The sequence below is a fragment of the Pristis pectinata genome, chromosome 23 (genome assembly GCF_009764475.1).
Source record: "Pristis pectinata isolate sPriPec2 chromosome 23, sPriPec2.1.pri, whole genome shotgun sequence".
Lineage (NCBI taxonomy): Eukaryota > Metazoa > Chordata > Chondrichthyes > Rhinopristiformes > Pristidae > Pristis > Pristis pectinata.
The window spans coordinates 11,400,041-11,415,676 of NC_067427.1; the positions used below are offsets into that span (position 1 = coordinate 11,400,041).

The window sequence follows — 15,636 nt, forward strand, 5'->3', positions numbered from 1 at the left end:
TTTGAATCATCAGTCTTTTGAGTGTTAACCACCTTAATTACCAGAAGCAGATGTAAGAGCTATATTACCACATCTGATTAAGCGGCAGGTAGCACAAGATTAAAAATTTACTAAAACTTTTAGAGTTCTTTGGATTCATAGTTTATATTAGCTTTTTGGGGAATTTTTTTTTATTTTTCATGTTATCATTAATCTCTGCCAGCAAAGCTTTTAATTATTTTGATCTGTGGCTTGATTCTCACAGTGTAACAGAGCTTCCCTTGACTGACCGTGAAAAGGAGATTCTAACTAAAACTACTCCAATGACGAGATCACTGGAGGTACTTCCAGATTCTGCAGATGGGGAATGTGCTCCACCAAAGCCACCGTTGCCTGGTATTCGTATCATGGAACATGGGTAAACATGCCCAATATTTTGTATGTGTATATTTAGAGTCTGTGACTCAGACAGTAGCACTTTTGCCTCTTGATTAATATTATGCTGATAGAAATCCTATCTTTTTGAGCCATTACACCCCTGCCTAGTCTATCCTGTAACACCATTTAAATGAGCAAGCAAGGTAACCTGGTTTTCCGTCACTATTCCCTCAATTGTTTCTTTGAAACATGAAACTCAAATAGTAGAAGGATTGAAACCTAGCCCCAATTTTAATTTATTTTGTATTATATTCATATTGAACTTGGATGAACAATGATGTGATTCAGCCTGTATCTTGTACTTTAGAATGAGAAGTGAATACTGCTGCTGGTTATTTTGTATGTCTATTTGTACAAGTGATCAGTGCATCAGCTGTCATTATCCAAGTTCCCTCGCTAACGTTGAGGCTTTTTTCTCTGTACTGTATTTTATCTGGCAACTGTTTAGTTCTGATGATATTTTTTGCTTATTGATCATTGATGTTAAAAGAAAGCTGGCGGGATCTTTGTATTTGTATTTTTTAAAACACTGAGCAAAATTTTCATTGTGGTTTTTCCAGTTGACCATTTCATTTGCTGCCCTATAGTTAAATGTACAAGAATTTGTTGCAGTACAGAATAATGCTGATTAAATCAACAAATTCTTTGGCCTGCAGCAGTCCTGTTCCTGCAATCTTACCACCTCTACCACCCAAGAAGAGGCAGTCTGCTCCCTCCCCAACCAGAGTGGCAGTGGTGCCTCCCATGAGCCGAGCTGCCAGTGGTTCCAGTATACCTAATGCCAAGCAGGTACGGGAAGTCTTTACATTTTGAGTGGTATTAGACCAGATGGAATAATTCACACAGTTGCTGAACAGCAGTCATTGTATAATTAGTTGATGAAAATATCCAAGCCATAACAAAAGTGTGTTAGACATGCACAAAATTTGCCAGAATGATAGGAAAGGGAAAGGATCTAAAATTGTCTACTGAAACAAATCCTACAAGATATAACTTGTGAAATATGTTGATAAATAGAGGACTAATTTTATTTTCTTGGAGTTGTTGATGAGGTGCCATTGAATCAAAATTATGTATATGATGAGGTTTAAAAGAAATCTCTTCACATTAGAGAGTCATTGCAGTTTGGTCGGCATTGCCACAGACTGATTGAATCAAGGACACATTTCAGGTTTTGAGGGTGCCATTCAAGAGAAATTGGGACAAAAGGGATGCCCTTGTGCCTCGAAGTGTCTATGGTTCCTGCTGTTGATTTAAGGATACATCATTCTTTTTAGGAGTGTAGATGACTTACTGTTGCAGTCACTGGATAGAGTGTACCTTTCGTTATATCACAAAGACTTCCAAGTTTTCATTTGTCTCATTCAATGCAGTCAGTGCCCATAGTTCCCAAGTTATGCCAAGCTGGGTGTGATATCTTAATACAAAAAGATTTGGAAAATGTTAATTCACACATCATAAGCTTTTCATTTACAATTAAAGAACTGCAGTGATTACACTACATATAAAGGAAAAAAATACTGTATTTGAATGTAAATTGTTCTTGTATTGAAGTGACAAAGATAATCGAAAAATAATTACTGTCTTGCATACGTAGGAGTTTGACGGCTTGGATTGTTATTTGCAAAGGCGGCTGTCTGGTGGCAGCCACTCCTATAGTGGTGAATCACCAAGGGTATCTCCCTGTAACAGCATAGGAAAGCTGAGCAAATCGGATGAACAGCTGTCTTCACTGGACAATGATAGTGGACAGTGTTCACAGAACACAAGCTGTGAAACACTTGGTAAGCCAGCATTATTTTTTTTCCAAAATTGAAGCATTGATGATTTTCTCGCCCTTTTCTTTCCATATAATGTATATTTTCCATTTAAAAGATATGGTACTGGTCTCCTACACTGTCTCCTACATCAGTTCACAGTTGCTTCAAGTGCTTATTGGTCTCTGGTACAGTTGCTATTTGAAAGCATGTTGAAAGAAGTTCAGGTTGGGTCTCTTTTTTTTATTTATTTACCCAATCTCCACTTTCTCTCCCCACAGAAAAATGCTTGGAACTTATGGTGGGTTATATGGCATAAATTCAATGGTAATGTAGAGTAAAAGAAGGGAAATTGTTTCCAGTGGCGACATGTCAATAAAAAACAGATACAAATTTAAGGTTGGCAAAAGGACCAGAGGTGACACAGAAAATTTTGAACTTTGTGAGCTATGACGAAAATGACTTGCATGATAGAGTTTTAATAATGGTAGAAATGGGGTTAAGTATTTGAATAATCTACAGATTTATGGATGTCGAACAAATGAGTTGGATTAGTTGGCTAACTCTCTCAAAGAGTCAGCATAGGCACAATGGGCTCAATAATTTCTCCTGTCTTGGATAATTTTGATTCTTCTATGTTTATTTGAACATTGGAAGCACACATTAACATCAGTTATAATATGAGGTCAGAGTTGGTGGACGAGGAGGGCAGGGACACTGGGAGGTAGAGTCTGGCTACCAGTCCAATCATGACAAGCCCCAATTATTTATTGGGTTAGTTATAATAAAACAGTCAGGGTTATGTTAGATCAGGTCAGGATAATTTGCTTAGTAATACAGTGTGTGTCCTTCTACATGCAGTGTAGCTTTGCTATTGATCAGGTGTATTTTCCATTTTCTGTAAATTCCCTTAGTGTGCATTGGCCCCAGATAGTTTAAGATTAGACCCAGTCAGACCTGGAGGGAGAGTAAGTAGCAGAATGAATAGCAAGCTGCCTGAAAAGTATCAAATGCAAAGAAAGAGTTAAAACTAATCGTTCAGTGGCAACAGGTTCTATAGAAGTGATGCTAGTTGAGAGTTCAAAACTTGCATGAAATAATTTGGACTTGAGAACTGGAAGTACAGTTTAAATTTGGTACTGGCATCAACTTAGGAAGTAGAGTTAATAGTAAGAAAGACTGCAACAAAATTCAAGACATAATTTGCACTCATTCTGCAAGTTTACTTAATTTCAATTATAGATGATTGTAATGCAGATTTTTAAAAGGTTGCAAAGATGGGTGAAATAAGTTTTGGGGGTGAAATAAGTCCAAATTTGGTGAGAAAATAGGAATCTCAGGGGTACAGATTCACAAATCATTAATAGTAGAAACACAGATTAACAAAACCATAAAAATGCAAACCAAGCACTAGAGTGTATTTCTAGAGAGATGAAATTTGGATTGAATCTAAGTTAGATCACACTTGGGAAGCAGAATGTTGCCTTGGACTCCACTTAAACGAGTAGGGTCTGGAGATGCTGATGAAAGTGCAAAAATAGATTCTCAAGAATTATGCCTTAACTGAGAGGTTATGAGGAAATATGGGACAAGCTAAACTGAAAGACAATCTAATGAAAATCTTGACAGTTGCAAAAAGGATTTGAATGGGCAGACAGAAAAATGTATCTGGATGTGGGGTCCAAACTAAGGATCTTAAAATAGTCATTAATAAACTCTACAGGAAATTTGGTAGGAACCTCTTTTACCAAATGGTTATGATGTTGAACTCAACAATGTGTAGTTGAGCAAAATAGCATGAATGCATTTAGGCAAAGCGACACAAGAAAACAATAGAAAACTATGCTGGTCAGATTAAAATAGATGATGTAGAGTGGATCCATGTTTGTATGGAGCAAAACAGAATCCTTTTTCTGTGCTCTAGAATCCATGTGGTTCATGTGAATCGCTGGTGTCACTCACTAGTATATTACCTAGCAACATGTAAATTAGAGAGAGTGCAACAGATGATGGGGACACCAACATAATCATTCCTGAATAACAGTTAAGGTTGCAGGTACCTGTTTACAAATGGTCCATTAGACATTTTTCTCTAGCATTGATACACTTTGCTCAAGGTGATGCTCAAAAATTGGGCATTATTCATGTGTGAAGAGCTATGCTTGGACTTGCCCTCTTGCATTCTATTGTGTTCAAAACACAGTGACGTGGTCATGCAGCACAGAAACACATCAGTAGGCACATTAATGCTCATGTCACTAAGCATCAAGCACCCATCTATACTAATGCCAACACTTGGTCCATAGCCTTCTGTTTTTTAGCAATTGAAGTGCTTGTCTAGATGACTGTTATGAGAATCTCTGCCACCACATTCTCCGATCCCCTCTAAATGTCCTACTTAGCTAAATCTTTGCCCTCCATTTTTAGATACCTCAGCTGTGGGGTAATATTTCTGACATAGCCTATCCATGCACCTCATAATTTTGTACACTTTAATCAGAGCTCTTTGTAGCCTCTGACATTCCAAGAAAATCAATCCAGTCTCTTGAAAACCCCACCCCAGGCAATGTCCTGCTGAGTTTCCTCTGTATCCTCTCCAGTGCAATCGTATCCTTCCTATAATGTGGTTACCAGACTGCACAGAGCACTCAAGCTATGGCCTAATGAATGTTTTATAAAGTTGTGCTATAACCTCCCTGCTCTTGTATTGTTTGCCTAATAAAGGCAAGTATCCTCTATATACTATCTACCTGTGCTGACACCTTCGGAGATCCTTGAACTTGTACAACAGTGTCCCTCTGTACCTCAGTATTCCCTCAAGCCCTACCATTCATTACGTATGTCGTAGTTTTACTGATCTTCCCAAAATGTATCACCTCAGTTATCAGGATTAAATTTCATCTGCCATTGCTTGGCCTGTTTTACCAATTGATTGATAATGTCCTTGGACTACACTCTGCACCATCAATAATGTCAATTTTCTTGTCACCTCCAAACTTTTTAGTCATATCTCCTACATTCACATCCAAATCTTTAATATATATAACAGGAAGCATGCCAATACTGATCACAAGCCACTGGTCATAGGCTTCCATTCACAAACCCACCATTGACCATCACCCTCTGCCTCCTATTAACTAGTCAATTTTGGATCCGATTTGCCTTGGATCTCAAATATCTCCATCTCCAACTAAGGCATGTAAGTTTAAATAAAGGGATCTTTGGTATTTGTGAGGGTAACCTTTGCTGAAATTAGGGGTTAAACTGCATGCTCTGCTAAAAGGCTGCCTGCCTTCAATTAATATTGCTGCTGAATCAATTACTTATTTGCAAGGGGTTTCTGCTACCAAGTTAAGAAATATCTGTGTGGCTAGGTGCATTTCATGCCTGTTGATTAATTTTCAATTTTTCTTTTCAGATAATCCAGAAAATTATGATCCTGATTATGACTTCTTGCATCAGGATCTTTCGAACTCTGATCAGAATTCGCAGCACATTTCAGGCATGCTAAGCCCACTACCAGAGTCAGCAGTAGAGTCCAGTTCACCTCTTCCTGGGCAGACATTTACTTCACAGTTTTGTACTTCACAAGCAGTGCCTGACTGGCGGCTGGAGCCACAAACTGGTGTTTCACCTATGCAAATACCACCAGCATTACCGGAGAAGAAACGTAGGAGTGCTGCTTCATCAGACAGTTCAGGATCCAGGGTTTCGTATGAGAGGTTTCCTTCACAATATGACAATATTTCTGAGGAGGAAATGCAGAATTCTGCATTGTCAACAGTTCAATATCCTCCATTTGCTGTAGTTTCGCCAAGGCAACAAGGAATTCCATCGATGTCAGTTGGATTCCAGGATATTGCTATTTCAGAAATGGCAGGAGTACCTGAGAAACCACCACCACTCCCAGAAAAAAAGGCCAGGCACAGTGAGTATCTACCTCTGCAGCGTATAAATGTTAATATTTTTTGTTTAAGTATAAAGTGTTCTGCCATAGTGAATACGTGACATACACTTAACATTCTCTGCTTATGGATTACTTTCCACAAATGGCATGTTTTAATGTGACGGTTCCAGTGTTCCTTTACCAATCACCTCAAATTGTTCCTTTTACTATAGACATCTTTGTCCAAGGTGTAACAGTCTTTTTTTCCGAAACTTAAAATACAAATTCCAAACATGAAGATCTTTGGAAGGATGAATTCTGTAATTGTACTGTTGGGTTTCCCTCCTCAGTTCATATGCATGGAGTATAAGAAGTTCAGTAAGGATTTTCACTAAAATCATGGTTATAATATAAAAAGTAAATACTATGACATGGCAATGTCATTATATGACAAGTTCTACAGGTAAATTATCACAACAGTGACTGTTGGCTACAGCAGCAATGACATTGGTGTAAATAAGGATGGCATTCATTCAACAGGAAAGCTCCCTTTGGATTTAAAAAAAAATCCAGTGGGTTGTGTGTCTCGAGTGTATTCGGCATCCAAGCCCATATTTTATAATAACCACTGCATTGTCATCTCGCGTTGGTATCTGGATCTTTCAAATACCAAAGCACGTGATTACAAGGTTGTAACATCTCCTTTTCCATACTATTTATCTGTTGCTGCTTGACTTTATAAAAGGAATCTCTATATTTAATAAAAAAGCTGACTGAGTCATTTCTCTATCGCTGTAAGAAAAAGGAAGTTTGTGATTCCTGGAACAAATCTGTAGATGGTTCTGCCTAATTTGTTTTCTCCTTCTAAAATTAGGTCATGTAATAAATCGAGCGATGGGTGTTTTCCTTTCCATGTGAAGTGCCCTTTGTAACACAAGTTAAGAAAAGAAGCGGAGCAGAGATGCTTGGTTATTGCTTTACTTTTTGGTTCCAATTTGGTCAAGTGGACCAGTCAAACAAATGCTGTGGTTGGTTAACAAGAATGGGTCAGAGGCTGGGTAACATGTAGTGAGTGATTTGTCTCCTGACACCTCAAGATCTTCCCACCACCTAGAAGGCATGTCAGGAGTGTGATGGAATACTCTCCACTTTCTTGGATGTGTGTAGCTTGACAATATCTAGGACAAGGTAACCTGCTTGGTTGGCACCCCATTACTCTTAAGTATTCATTCCCTCCGCCACTGGCCCGCATTGGCAGCAATGTATAACATATGCAGTATGCACTGCAGTTACTCATCAAACCCACTTTGACAGCACGTCCAGGCTAGTGGTCCCTATCATTAAGAAGTGCAAGTTCAGTAAGCACACCATTTGCTAGCTATCAATGTTCCTCAGACATGGGTGTGTTCTGGCTGCAGGCTTTCTTTGACCATTTCTGGTACAACACTGAGATTGTCTTTTATGTTCATTTGCCTTGAACAATCCATTGGCCTTAACTGCTATCATAATTTTCCAATCTGATCAAGAAATATTAAGCCAACTCTCAGTTGTCCTGAGTGGAAAGTAGCTAATAAGTGGGGAAAAGAATAAAGCCTCTTTTGAAGGTTTTGGTCAAAGAAAATGCCTCTGCAGCATTCCCACTTGATATAGTTGTCTGTTTAGGATCTAAAGTGAAGTTAGCTTTTGACTTGGAACACGTCCATGAAGTACATATGATTCTCCTGACTTAATATACTTTTAGGCATTATGGAGTGTGTGTGTTTGTTTTTGCATTTTGAATATATCTGTGAACGTATAAGCTCTGGCTAATTATTTTAGACTTAAGCTTTGAGTTTCTGCTTGCATAGAGTTAAGGATGAAGTTATGGCTGACTGAAGAAATGAAGCTGCTGGCACTGAATTGTGACTGGTGTCAGATGTTTGCAGTTGGCAGGAAAACCAGTTCATAAGGCAAAGATCCTGAATATTTTGCTCTTTAAAATTCAAAGTTTTTCCAAAGTTACTGCAAAGATAACCCTTCTTAAAAGAAATGATTGCTGAGAAATGTGGATAACTTTAAATAGTTTTTCTTAGAATTTACCACAATGAGTATTTAAAGTATGTTTTTTTTTGTGTGTGGTGGCGTGGGCTGTGTGCAAGTTTGTAGGTGTCAGTAAATGATTGAACAACTGAGTCTCAAAAAGAAACTCCTTATATTCACTCCCCTTAGCCATCTTGGATGATCATAACACATTAATCTGAAATATATATGTTGTAGGAAGCTTTGCTCTAATCCATCCAGTATTTAGCTTGTTACTGTCTTTACCTTTCAGTAAAGCTTCTATCAGTTTTGCTATCATGATACTGAACTGGCCTACCAATGATGCGATGGGGTTGATGTTCAAAATTTGGATTTTTCAGAAAATGTGCTTCAAATCAGCTACATCTCAATGAAAATATTATTTTTGAAATATTTTTCCCACTTGAATAAGTGACAGGAATTGTGAAGATTAGTAAGGTACTGGTATATCTTTTGATAAAATATAAGAACTTAAGTGGGGATGAGAAATAATACATAGAATAGGATCAAAATAGCAATTAAAGACTATTTGTTTAAAATTGTTTCTTTTAAATTTAATTTTAAATTTAACCAACTATGGAAAATAGCCATTTATCTGGCACACTAATTTCAGTCAGACCAGAGTAAATGAAAAATAAAGCTATCATTCACATCAGTTTGGATTTAAGAAAAATTTTATGGAATCTTAATATTTTAGGCCATGTGTAGTGCAGAGGCATATCTTAGATCAAGGATGAAAGTAATGATGATAATTGAGGTGTAAGGCACATAATGTGCGTGCTCTTAATATCTTGGGTAATATTCATCATTTCTGGCAAAATGTTCCATGTATGTTTTGCTGCTTAATACTGAATTCAATTTTTAAAAATTGCACGATGCCACACAACAGGCCATTTCACAAAACCAATACAAAATCCATCATGCGTATCAAAGTTGCTTACTCCTATCATTCCTTCTAAAGGTTGAGGACTTGCATACTTGATACAGGCTGGCAATTTAGTGAAGTACTGAGGAATTACTGTGAGCTCTATTTTCTCATGGATAAGCTGTTACAGTGGGGATGCATGCTCTGGTTGTTCCCATAACTGGGGGGGGGAGGGGGTTATTGTCTTTATCCTGCCCAAGCACTTCTTCCTAAGCCAACACCACCGAAATGTGGTCATTGATGTCATTTGACATTTGATGAATCTTGTATGTAAAATTTAGCTGCTGTTTTTAGCTGCTTAACAGGACCTAATTAGCAATCATTTGTTGTGAAACATTTGATGCATCCCAAGGATGAGATTAGCTGCTTCATAAATATTTTTCCCATCAAGTTTTAACTTTCTGTATGAAATGATTGAAACTTCCTGACCATTGTTTGCTTCATTCTTCAGAGTTGGAAGCCTTCAGTTTTTATGATGTGGGCCACCCTATACCTCATAACAATCTTCAGCCAAAAGGGCTGGCTGATGGAGGTGATCTTTTCAATATTGTTTTAAAATTATTATCAGGAAAAAGACTCTTTAAAATCTATCTTCTCCATGCAGGCTTCTCCAGCTTGGCCTTTTGCAATTGGACATGGATGTGTACTAATAACCTTTCATTTAGCAAGACGTGCAAAGTATGTTGGAGCTCCAAAAATGCTCCACTATCCTACTAGCTTTGTAGCATCATATGTTACAAATAACTCAGATAACTCTAACTCAAAATCTGACAGTAGTGTAATGAGCTTTCTTATGTGCTGTAATTTTAGTAACTTTTTTTTATACTTTTTCAGGGGGAAGCTTTTTAGGTATCCCCAGTAGTTACCCTGCCCCATGTTTTAAATGCTTTTCTCTTTAGCACTAAATTTTCTGAATGTACTGTGCAATACATCCAAAGCCATTTCCACTGCTATGAGTTTTGTGCAGCTGGTTGTCTTGTGATTCCTGACAAGGTTTCTTCTGATCACATAGTAGAGGTTGGAGAGAAATTATTTAGAGTAAAGTCAGCTTTCTCTGTACAGGCAGTTTCAGCTTTTCATGGTTTAGTTTGTGAAAGATCATTGTAATATTCCTCTCTTCTATCATCGAAACATATAGTATGTTGGAGTTTCTAAATGCTGCAATATTGTGATTCCTGGCAAGTTTTCCATTGAGTTTTGTAAACTGACTTCAGCTCACAAACTGAAAATTAAGTCCAAATCCTTATTATTCAAATCCAAATTCTCATTATTTGAAATAATTGGTTCACTTTAAATGTGTAATGTCTAGGGAGTTTATATCCTAGCAGTGTTGCTGTCTATTGAACATACAAGGTGTTGTCTTTGGTTCAAGGAATGGTGCTGATTTATTCTCAAGTTAGCTTGCTTCATGTGTAAAACTAGAACCATATATTGAAGTAACACAATTCTCCTTTCACTGTTTCATGGCTTGCACAAAATAGATATCTTTTAAATTGGCTGTGGGTTTTCTTTGAATTCAAATGGCATTGAAAAAAGAACTATGCATCTAGTTTTGTCCAGTTCCTTACGGAAAGTTACATCAATTTTATCTAGTCCAGTGTATATAAAAGTGGCAGAATACGTAGATCACCTTTCTTCATTCGTGTTAATTTGTGGAAAAAAGATTAAATGAATTGGGTTTTAACTTCCAGGGTACAATATTATAATCCCTTTAACACCTTGGATGTCATTTGTTCTTGTTTTTTTTTAAAGTAAATTATTGCAGGAAATTTCCATTATTTTGTTTGATACTTTACATGCCTAAATGGAAGCATGTTATGCTGAAAGCAGTGAATGTGACACTATTCCTTCAGAGGTGTCGGGAATTCGCACTCATGCCAGTTGGAAAATAGCATCAGTTGTATAAACATTAAAAAAAATTAGGTAGCTGATGTAGCATTCAGCTGTGGCCTAGGAGGCCCTGGATTCTGTCCCTTGGCTCTGCTGAATTGATATTTGCAATTTGATGCTGCAACCATTGGTTGAGGAGAGAAAAATTTGCCAATAGTTTTCATTCCTGACTGCTTTCTCCCATAGGGATATTTGAGAAGCATATGCAGATGACGGATGAGGTTAACAATTAATTTAGTTTTGGGAAATATGTTTTAAAGCATTCCATGTGTATTTTGAAAGGTGATTATGAAGCAGTAAGAAACTGAAACAGGCTTGGAAAATGGGGAAAGCATAACTTGGATCAATTTATATCAGTCTCTGGAAATTTGCCTATTTGACTGAAATGAGACTCTGAGGGAAGTGAAAATGAGCATGTCTTCCAGCCCTGCCAGCCAGCAAGGAAGTAGTATCGATCAGTGTTGTGGAGAATTTACTGGTCCAGTTTGCCCAAAGCTCCTAACTGGCAAAAAAAACAATGTGATGTGCCAGTGTGAACCTCCTAACCCAAAGGTAAATGATTCAGTAAAATAAACTAGTATGTTCGCTAGAATGGATGAGAAGGCAAAGGGATTAACTTTCGTTCTGTGTTCCCTGCACAGGTAACCTCACCAAACCAATTAAAAGTGGATTTATAGATCTTTACCAAATGCCAATGATGAGTCAAATTAAGATGCATCTTCAGCTTTGGATGTACCATGATGAGCATGGGCATAAGCGCTGCTTTTGTTTTAATGTGACTCTTGTTTTAAAGTGGCTCTGAGGGTTACAAATGAAGTTCTAAGAAAATTAATCAACCTATTTAGTGGGGAAGGAAGTTGATAATTTATTATGATTTAATAGAGGATGATATGGTTGGGGCTGAAAATTACTATTTCTGTGCAGAATTACTTTGAAATGTATTACATTTTGTAGAGTATTTCTTAAATTCAGTTTTATGATGAGTAATTCTACTGTTATTTTTATTTTAGTATGAAATTCTGCAGTCCAAGATTTAAAACATACTGAATTAAAAGTTGCTTTTCATCTTCAACACCTTCAACACAAAAAGTTCTCTGGGGCATAATTAAGCAAACTAAACTAAATAAGCAAGTGAATAAAAAATTTGGCCCAAATATTAAAGGGATCAAGTGATAAGAATGTAAAATAGGTCATTATAGATTATGTTTCAATCTTTTTAAAGTATAATTTACCAGTGAATTAATTAGCGCCACTGATCACAAGTTGATTGCATAATACAAGCAGATGTCTAATGATCTGTCTTGACCACACAGAGGATATGATTTCTGTGTTTCTGGCGAATGGTGTCATCTTTTCAATGTTTTATTCAGTAAAGCAGTAATTTTCCCCTAAAGAAACTACAACTTCAGCCAATGCTGGAATTGCCAGTTCTGGAAGTTTAATATTCCTGGGAGCTTAGGTGGTGAGGTATAAATGTTTTGGTTTTTTCAAACAATCATACCACTTGATATTTGGAATTACTTTATAAGGTCAACATTTATGTGTTATTACATCCTCCAATGTTGTTCTTGCAGTTCTCACTTTGCATTAGTTGACTGGTCAGACACTTGTATTTTAAAATTTAAGTCACTGATGAATTTAGTCTAATAAGTGATGTACTTAAAATTTAATTGTGCTTTTACAAATGACCTTATAAAGCTTTTGCATAAAGGAATGAATGTGCTTTAACTGATTTGTACAGTTCAAAAAGATTATACTGTAAATTATTTGTTTATCACTTTCTACATGGAAAAACATCCAAAATGCTTCATAAATACAATTAGGTGGATGTGCTACCTAAAAGCTCAGTGAGAGATGCTTTTGAGGTGGATGAATGCTTACATTTGGTGAGCTAAGCTTTTGCTTGCTATCTCCTCCCTTGCCTTTCAGCAGCCTATCCATTGTTTCCATAAGCTTCAGTGTTTACTGTCCATAATATGCCTTGTAACTCTTTACCAAGGATACACAGCATTTCCTAAATCCTTGACCTCCACCACCATGGACAGCAAGCATCTGGCAACATCATTACCTTAAATTTCAACACCATTCCAACTTGGGTATCAGTATTCCTTCATTACTGCATTAATATTCACTATAGAAGTCCTTTGCATTGAAGGCAATAGTTTGAGAAGTTGGCTCACAACTTTCTTTAGGGCGTTTTGGGATAAAGAATAAAATCCTGGTATTACTAGAACAGCTCCTAGCCTGAGAATTAACTTTAATGCTTTATAATCTGCGCTTTAAAATCTAGATTAAACATTTGTATGCATCAACAGTTGTCGTTTGACATACTCTGCATTTCAGTTTCATTGCATATTAATGGGGCCAATTTAAAAAGTGAAAATAACTGCATTGGCAGAAGAATAATCCCCTAAATTCCTATACATTATTGCTTTTGTTTTCCTGTTTTGGAGATCACTGGATATTATTATGAGAATCCTGTGAGCCAGCAGCTCATAAATTGGGAGGGTGGGGAACAGGCTCTGCGTCCGTCTCTAGGGTATATTAATCATACTGCTGAGTAGGGAAATTGAAGTAGGTTTTAAATTTATCCTTTTCAGGAAAAAAAATCTGAAGCAAGTTATTCCTTGTTTTTAATCTGCTGTTGATCAAACTTAAACACTCATTCTTTGAGCCCAAAGTGACATTAGTTGACAAAGGCAAAAAAAAAAGCTGCACTAGCTTTCAAGTGTGTTCACTGGTTTCCCTCCAGACTACTAAAGAGCATTATTCAGTTGTGCATAAAGATTTATGTGCTGTTAAATTATGTGCCTCTCATCTCTCTACCAGAAAGGCATTTTTCCTCTGAATTTAATTACAAAATCCATTAAAGTAAACAGATACAGCATCTATACATGTAGATATGTGACTTAATCAAAGAATATAGGGATCCTTTGGGAAATCAGATGAGGTACTAGATCCACCATAGTCTGATTGAATGGTGTCACAGACTTGAGACTAAAACTCTGATTTTTTGTAATGTTGATAATCTTAAGTGTTTTTCTCCCTAGAGTCCCCATGTCTCTATTTGTAATATGATAAACAGGAGTTTTGCAGATGGAATGTTGATCTGGGTTTGGAATTTGGGAACAGCTGCTCTCGTTTTTACAGTCATCACCGATGGTCACTTTGTCAATGAACATCTGTTCTAAATAAGATTAACATGGAGAATTTTCTTCACTTCATAGAATATCCAACAATGAAACATTGCAGCCAGTTTACCCAGGAACTAAATAAGGACGTGATGTGGACACCATCTGTATAGAGGACTGAGATAGAAATGTAGTTAATTGCAATATCATATACACATTCCTTTTGAATGAATTCTTTTCCCAGAACACCAGCTCTTCCTGGAAAGTAGCTGAAAAGGACTAAAGACTAAGTAATGAGGAATTTATTGATGTTGCACAGCCATATCAAACTTAATGTGTTTAGTGCAAGCACAGCACATGATGTTAATTTGGTATTAGTTTCTTTACGAATAAATAGCATCTTTTAATAGCAAAAATTTGCTACTTATTCATTTTTTGGGATGCAGGTGTTTCTGACAAAGCCAGAATCTCCATGGAGAAGTTGGTGGTGTGCTAGCTTCTTGAACTACCACAAGTTTTTCAATGAAGGAACTCCCACAATGCTGTTGGATTTCCAGATTGAAACCCAGCAACAAGGAAGAAATGGCGATTTACTTTCAAGTCGATATTTTGTATGACTTGAAGGGGAATCTGCATGTAATGGTGTTCCCATATTCTGTGGTTCATACATTAACAAAGAAGTCAATTCTTGTTTCAAATTGTTGCTTGGGGCTAATATCGAGTTTAGAAAAGCAGAACCCACATTTTAGCCTATTGGTCAAGCTAAAAAGCCAGTGGCCAGGTTAATTGAAAGAAGCCAATCTCAAGGATATACCCAAACCACATTGCATGGATTGCTATTGCCACTAAAGGCAACCACGTGAGATATTTTGTGGAATAAAAAAACAAGGAGATGAAAAACACATCTGTGCAAAATTTAAAATGATATTGAATAATTTTCTTAAATTTTCTAAGATGGAATATGTTATAACATGCGTTGCTTGACATTGGGACCCACAACTAGTAATGGGAAGTGTGAGCTTGTGATTCACTTTTCTCCCACATTATATATCTGAGTGTTAATTCATTCAGTTGTGCCAAATAATGGCAGTAGTGGGTGTGTGTGGGTGGGTGAGGGGAGGGGTGAACTGGTGCTGTTACTGATTTGGTCCAGTATTAAGAAACTAGTACTAAGAAATATGTATTTTAATTGAGGACATTTGCAGTTTGAAGGTTGAATAACACTGCTTCCTAATAGTATTTCCTAGTTTTTCTTTGTTGTAGATTAAGAAAAAGGCACTTCATTTAATAAGTTTAATCAGTATTTGATAAGCAAGATTTAAATAGAGACCTGAGAAGTACTAAAGAAGCAGCAAGGACCCCAAAGATAAAGGAAGCAGCCTGGAAATAACCTCCTGCAAAGTATGGCTGAAGTCATTGGAAATAAATAATTCCTAATAATACTAAAATGCTGTAAATGATCAAATCAAACAGCATCTGTAGAGAAAGTGAACTGAAGAATTAAGAAACAGTTGTCCATCTGAAATGTTGACTTGTACCTGTTTCTCCTCCAATGTTGTTGGACCCTTTAGG

At 36.8% G+C, this 15,636-nt stretch overlaps 1 protein-coding gene across 13 annotated transcripts in view; it reads left to right on the forward strand.

The window, feature by feature from the left end:
- Nucleotides 1-15,636, forward strand: part of LOC127581994 (rap guanine nucleotide exchange factor 1-like) — a 149,671-nt gene that overhangs the window by 72,769 nt on the left and 61,266 nt on the right. For 11 of the 13 annotated variants that reach the window (XM_052036882.1, XM_052036884.1, XM_052036885.1 and 8 more), the window contains exons 6-9: nucleotides 245-397; nucleotides 1,074-1,206; nucleotides 2,015-2,201; nucleotides 5,593-6,102. In XM_052036882.1, coding sequence (XP_051892842.1) covers nucleotides 245-397; nucleotides 1,074-1,206; nucleotides 2,015-2,201; nucleotides 5,593-6,102 — 983 coding nt within the window. The remainder of the gene's footprint in view (nucleotides 1-244; nucleotides 398-1,073; nucleotides 1,207-2,014; nucleotides 2,202-5,592; nucleotides 6,103-15,636) is intronic. The other 2 variants (XM_052036883.1, XM_052036895.1) reach the window with 1 other exon arrangement.